Source organism: Tachyglossus aculeatus, chromosome X1 (assembly GCF_015852505.1).
Source record: "Tachyglossus aculeatus isolate mTacAcu1 chromosome X1, mTacAcu1.pri, whole genome shotgun sequence".
In the NCBI taxonomy this organism is placed as follows: domain Eukaryota; kingdom Metazoa; phylum Chordata; class Mammalia; order Monotremata; family Tachyglossidae; genus Tachyglossus; species Tachyglossus aculeatus.
The window spans coordinates 58,154,198-58,161,048 of NC_052101.1; the positions used below are offsets into that span (position 1 = coordinate 58,154,198).

The window sequence follows — 6,851 nt, forward strand, 5'->3', positions numbered from 1 at the left end:
ACACTGCCTTTCCATAGGTCTACTACTTCTTCCTCCAGGATCTTCTATACTTGCCTGTAGTTGCCACAGGGCTCATGTTCTGGCCCTGGACCGTCGGGAGGCCCTGGCTACTGGACTTCGGTCCAACAGGAATCCTTTCCAATCCCTGCCTCTGTTCATCCAGAGTCCATAGCATGAGCTCTCCCCTGCCTCCCCTAGCTTCCAGATGTCCAAGGTCTTCCTCCTTCTTCTTCTCAACCTCTACTTCTTCCCCAGTCCTTCTCTCTGACTGGCGTGGCTTACATTTCAGGGAGGGGCACCAAGAAGCAACTCTTCTGGCTCCCTCCTCCCTCTCCTAGGTAATTTGAAAGGATTCTTTACAGGCCACATCCTCTGATTGGTTCCCACCTACAGGATCTTATTGGTGAGCGCATCTGCCAATAATTAAGACCACATCCTCTGATTGGCTCCCACAGACAGCACTTTATTGGTGGGCACAACTGCCAACCAGAGTCACCTTCTCTGGAGTTTACAGAAGGATCTGGTAAGAGTGGGAGGGAGAGTGGAGGAATGCATTAATGGCGGCAGCTTCTACCTGAGCTGTGTGGTGTCTCCAGTCCACAGCCTCCAGTCAAGGTGGGTGGCGGCTCTAGTCCCTTCCCCAGCTCTTGCAGATGGATACCAGGCCCATCGGGGTAGACGGCCTAGATGTGGTATGCCCCTTTGGTGGTATACCACCAAAGTCAATCCCCTATGGGCTCAGATCAGCCCTGTGGAGGCTGGAGCTCTATTAACTTCAGTAGTTCATCTTGAAATTCAGAACGGTCCTGCTCCAGAGCTCCCTAAGGGTTAATAATAATAATAATAATAATAATAAATCATTGTGGTACTTGTGAAGCACTTACTAGGTGCTAGGCACTGCACCAAGTGCTGGGGTAGATACAGGATTATCATTCTGGAAGCAGTCCCTGTCCCACATAGGGCTCACAGTCATAGTTCTATTTTACAGACAGGGTTCCATCTCACCAACGGCCGAAAAGGTGCCATCAATTAGGCAGGGGTTGAGCTAACCACCGCAGGGTCCAGGCATCGAGGGCGGCCCACCCTGCTGGGACAAGCGCCCTCTAGCAGTCCTCCCGGTAACAGCACTCCGCATTCCGCTCCAAGGTGGAGGGAAGGGCCCAGAATAGGTGGTTGGGCAGGAATGTGGGCCGGAACCTTTCCTTCAGACTTCAACCCAACGTGCCTGGGAGCAATGGTGGTAAAGTGACGGCCCCGGGGCAGCCCTGGAGCTCAGGGAAGCGTTGAGGGGGAAGGCGGGGAGAGAAGAGATGATATTTTTCAGTCAGTGCTTTTCAGTATATACTTGCTGAAGCTTTATTAAAATAAGTTAAAAGAGCACAGGCCGTCTTTGGGAAAACAAACTGATTTTCAGGGAATGGTGGGATGACAGTGGGACCCACAGAGATGGACTGAATGTCTCTAAAAAATCAAAAGCAGTGTGCCTCCCCATTCCCATTGTGCTGCCACTCTCGTCTCTTCCCAGCCTGGCACAGAGAGTGGAAATGGGGGCCTGCTCCTGGGATCCCCTTCCTGCTGGTTGCGGAGAGCCACCAAAGACTGTATCTGACCTGATTATCTCATTGCTTCCCCAGATCTTAGTACAGTGCTCAGTACATTGTAAGTGCTTAGCAAATACTATATTATTATTATTATTATCAAATACCACCATTAATTGGAACGAGAGGCCATAAGGGGGCTGCACTATCACCACAATTAATTCCTTTGTGCAGTTTCTTGGACCTGAAAGTCTCAGTACTCAAGCTTGTCTGTCATTCTCGAGTGACTGTTTACTTGTTTTGTTTTGTTGTCTGTCTCCCCCCTTCTAGACTGTGAGCCCATTACTGGGTAGGGATTGTTTCTATTTGTTGCTGAACTGTACTTTCCAAGCACTTAGTACAGTGCTCTGCACACCATAAGTGCTCAATAAGTATGACTGAATAAATAAATGAATGAGTGGAAGAGACCTCACCTGGAAAATAAGGATTAAGACTGTGAGGCCCATTGGGACAAGGACTGTGTCCAGCCTGATTAGCTTGTTTCTACCCCAGTGCTTAGTACAATCAGTGACCTGGCACACAGAAAGCGCTTAATACATTGCGGGGGTGGGGGAGGGGAATCAATAGTATCGATCGTATCACTGAGCACTTCCTCTGAGCAGAGCACTGTACTAAGCACTTGGGCAAGTACAATAGTGTTAGCAGACATGATCCCTGTCCTCAAAGAGTTTACAATCCAGAGGGAGAGATGGACTCTAAACTAAATGACAGGTAGGGGAAGCAGCAGGGGTGAGGGGAGTATCCAGGTGCAGAGGTGATGTGGAAGTGCTGGAGTGGCAGTAGAAAAGCAGTAGGGAGATTGAGAGAGGAAACAGGGAGGGCCTTTGAAGGAGATATGACTTTTAGAAGGGCTTTGAAGATAGGGAGAGCAGTGGTCTGCTGGATGTGAAACGGGAGAAAATCCCAGGCAGAAAGGAAGGTGTGAGCAAGAGGTTGGAGGTGAGAGAGATGAAAGCGGAGTACAATAAGAGCAGCCAGACTGGGGTGTAGTGGGAGGAACGAGCATAAATAGTGGGGAGAGAGCTGATGAATGGTCTTTAAACCGACAGAGGACTCCACGGCTCTCCCCAAACTCTTTCAGCTGTTAGGACCTGGTCTCAGGCTTGGCCCTCAAAACTTGCAGTTTTCCCAAAATCCTGACTATGGGGTTGACTGGAGCAGCAGTTTTAAATGCCCCATCTTACTCCACCCAGCTCCCCATCTTCTCCAAACAACAGCCAGAAATTTCAAGGATCCGACCCGATCCGATCGTGACGAAGTCTCCTTTAAATCCCTTGGCTCCAACCTTCATTCCGGGCTGAGCCTTTTTTGCTTTCACCCTTTAGGCTTCCCAACTTCACAGGCTTCCCAATCCAACCTTCATAACACTGTACCATGGCAAGCACTTTGTACCCAAGGAGTCTGGACTTGGTGCAGAGAGAAGCTTGAGGATTGTTTGAACAATGTTTACTTTGCTGAATTTTCACATGTAATTTATTCCTATTTTCAACCTGTCTGTCAATCTCCAGTTAAATGGCCAGCCATTCTGGGGCATAATCCCTATCTTAACTGTTGGTCTTTTACAGGCTTGTCTTGTATCTCCCCCAGGGCTTTGCAGAAGGTAAGCATTTAATGAATGCATAATCTAACGCTCTTATCCTATAGGGCCCCAGTAGGTACCAACTGCAGAGATGAAAAGATCTTCTCATCTTCCCACCCAAATGCTCTCCTCCCCACAACGTTTTCATCAATGCTAACAATACACTGTCTCACAAGCCTGTAACATTGGCATTAGACTCTCTCATTCAACTCTCCATCAAATCCTATCGACTCTACCTTTTTCTTCATTCAAACTGCTACCACGCCGGTTCAAGCCCTTGTCATATCCCACCTCGATTCCTGTATCAGCCTCTGAGCCTCTCCTTTCTCCAGTTCATACTTCACTCTGCTGCCTGGATCATTTTTCTACAGAGAAAAAAAAATAGTACTGCAAACCTCTTCCTGCTCTTCAAGACTTGCAATCTTTGTGCATCCACCTCCACATCGAACAGAAGCTCCTTACTGTTGGCTTTAAGGCACTCAATCAGCTCCCTCCCTCTTAGTACTATAACTCAGCCCATACACTTTGCTCCTCTAACACCAACCTACTCACTGTACCTCGATCACATCTATCTTGCCATTGACCCCTCTCCCACATCCTCCCTCTGGGCTGAAACTCCCTTCCCTTTCATATCTGACAATCACTCGCCCCACCTTAGATGACCTTCTAAAAGCACACATCCTCTGAGAAAGGCCTTCCCTGACCAACCCCTCATTTCCTCAACTATTCATCCTGCCTTCTGTTTTGCATATGCACATGGGTCTTTACCCCTTCAGCGCTCTGACAGCTCACGCCCACGGTACTTACATAAAGATCCTTATACTCTGACATTTCCTTTATCTGTAATTTATTTTAATGTCTGTCTCCCCAACTAGACTGTAAGCTGTGTGTAGGCAGGGCTCATGTCTGCCAATGCTCTTGTGTTGTACTCTTCCAAGTGCTTAGCACTCTCTGCACACAGTAAGTGCTCAATAAATAAGACTGAATGAATGAATAATAATAAAAATGATGGTATTTGTTAAGCACCTACTATGTGCCAAGCACTGTTCTAAGCACTGGGGTAGATACAAGGTAATCAGGTTGTCCCACGTGGGGCTCACAGTCTTAATCCCCATTTTACAGATGAGGTAACTGAGGCACAGAAGGGTTAAGTGACTTGCCCAAGGTCACACAGCAGACAAGTGGTGGAGCTGGAATTAGAACCCATAACTGAACCCATAGAATGAATATCACTGAATGATGGATAACACAGAATCTGTGATAATTCAACATATTCATGCAATGTCTTCTGATGAATAAAGTGAAAACTCAGATAGAAATGTTCTATTTTAGCTTATTGGGTCTGATCCTTTTCTCAATTTCTAGGAGAATAAAGTCAACTTGGGATACCACAGCCAGTGTGAAGTTTTAGAATCTTCCTTTAGTTGACCATAAGGAGAATTTTGAGTGCTTGGTCCTCAGAAGCAAGAAGGGCAGCCACTCACAGCACCTGGAGCTGAAATAAGCAAAATGGAAGAAATGGACCTGGATCTGACTCCATCCATAGTGCCGGAGGGCTCTCCTCAAGCCGGTCCAAGTGCCCCGCAGATGGACATCGATGCAAATATCTCGTCTCTGGGGTCACTCGACGACTCCGAGTTGAGGGAGCTTGTTGAAGAGAAGGCTTTCCAGACACTGGCTGAAGAACCCTTGGTAAAAAGACACGATTATAGTTTGTGTGATGCTGGATCAGTAAATGACAATCAATTACACTTCCTCACCTTTTCAAAAAAGCTTTGGAAATTAGTTGAAAGTGATGAATTTAAATCAATTTCATGGGATGATGATGGAAATTTTGTAGTGATTAATGAGGAATTATTTAAAACGGAGATACTGGGAAGGAAAGGCCATCTCAAAATCTTTGAAACGGAATGTATGAAAAGTTTCATCCAACAACTTAATTTTTGCGGCTTTACTAGAATGCAACTGGATTTTCAGAGATCTGCTTCCCTTGCTGAATTTTTAGCAGAAGAAAATGAAGTCTCTGCATTAAGCAAGGTAACCAAAAAAGCCTCTAAGTGATAACAAATAAACTGTCCCTAGATTAAACCTCATGTATAAACAGAAAGAGCATAACAGTGTTATGACTACACCTTACCAAAATTAGGTGAATGTGTCTGGAATAACCGGGGAATGACATTTTACATTTATTAGGATACTTCTAGGTGATCAAATTTGAGAACATGCTAACAAAACAATCGAATGCATGTCTTTCATCTTTAACGTAGTTTTTTTAAGCTAACTCAAAGCCTGTAGGGTAAACCTTGATAACCTAAATTCTGAAAATTCTCAATAAAAGTTGCTTAAACCAGGGGAAAAAAAAACATGCAACCACTAGTTGTTATAGTGTCTGTATTGTGGCCAATCAGGAATTCATGAGTGAGAAGGGTTAATAAAACACAGATTGCTCAAAAGCCCCACTAGATGTAGTGTAGTTTTCAGTGAATTCTATTCCCTCTGATACTTTAGGCCTATTTAATAGGTTTATTATTATTATTAATAGGCCTATACAATAGGCCTATTAAATTACAAGGCAGCCAATACAGTTTTGCTATCAACTGTTCTTCTTCACCCAAGTTAATAATTCTGTTTGTTTTCAGTTGCAGTTCTACTACAGCCCTAATTTTCAAAGGCAGTTTCCTGAGCTGATGAAGAAGATAACGAGCTTAGGAGTTAACAATGTATATTCTCCGACCATCAATCAAATGATCAGAAATGCCACTGAAAAACCACAGGATCAGGTAGAAGCTTCTCAGCCCACCGGAAAAAAAAGTTCTTCTAAACCACCAAATGAGGACCAGCAAAAATTGAACAACAAAAATCCTGTCAAACCTAATCCAACCAGGCCCCAACCTGAAAGCCATCCCTCAGTTGCACAGGTGATTTCAGTGGAAAAAGCAGAGTGTGTTGCTGCAGGTGAAAATGGAAGATTAAACCAGCCAGAGCCAGCCCCTCTCCCTGTACCACAAAGTAGCCCTATTCTGGTTAATGCTCAAAATGTAGTCTTGCCTGTAGCATCTTCCCCAGTTTACCATATCATTCCTGTTTCACAGGATAGTTCTTTTACATCTTTAATAGGAATTCCTGTGTTCCAAATCATCTATCCCAATTTGGTAGTGGTGCCGACTAACCTGCCTGGTGTGCTGCCTGTTTACAACTTGTGGTTCTCAGTGCCTGTGGTGGCTGTTCCATCTGCCATCCCAATGGCAAGTGCTCCCCAAGCTGTACACCACCACTGTCCCACCTGCAATTGCTTTGCAAGCCAGGTTTTGGCCTCTCCAGACCCTCCTGAGTCCATGGGAGCCACAGGATTCCACAACTAAACAGCTCATTGTTTAAAAAAAAATGAGGCATTAATGAAGTTGTTTCGTGTTGGCTGTTTTGTTGGAAAAATAAAACCAATTGTTCTTACTTTTGTTTCCATTTTACTTCTTTTCAGTGACATTGCACCATAGTATTCTTTGGTTTTTCTGGGAAGGAATGAGTTTGAATGGCATTGTGAGAGCTTCTAATTATAATCAAGCTTGATTCCAGCCTTTTAAAATATAATTTTAAAAGTGCCTGTTGAGATGTCGGAGCCGTGGTACAGGCAGGTCACGGACACATATTTTTCTGCTCATTCAGGCATTGATTTG

The 6,851-nt window shown here is 44.9% G+C and overlaps 1 protein-coding gene across 1 annotated transcript; it reads left to right on the forward strand.

Annotated features, from left to right (window-relative positions):
* Window positions 1–576: 576 nt before the first annotated feature.
* On the forward strand, window positions 577–6,587 carry LOC119919764 (heat shock transcription factor, Y-linked-like). Its single transcript, XM_038740442.1, has 3 exons — window positions 577–615; window positions 4,543–5,214; window positions 5,817–6,587. Exons 2-3 carry the CDS (start codon window positions 4,687–4,689, stop codon window positions 6,537–6,539), a joined length of 1,251 nt encoding a protein of 416 aa, XP_038596370.1. The 5' UTR covers window positions 577–615; window positions 4,543–4,686; the 3' UTR covers window positions 6,540–6,587.
* Window positions 6,588–6,851: the final 264 nt, after the last annotated feature.

Bases quoted from the DNA above. Each gene is read 5' to 3' on its own strand.
- LOC119919764 (XM_038740442.1), top strand. From the start codon at position 4,687: ATGGAAGAAATGGACCTGGATCTGACTCCATCCATAGTGCCGGAGGGC. The intron at 5,215-5,816 runs GTAACCAAAAAA...GTTTGTTTTCAG, and splicing joins AAGTCTCTGCATTAAGCAAG to TTGCAGTTCTACTACAGCCC.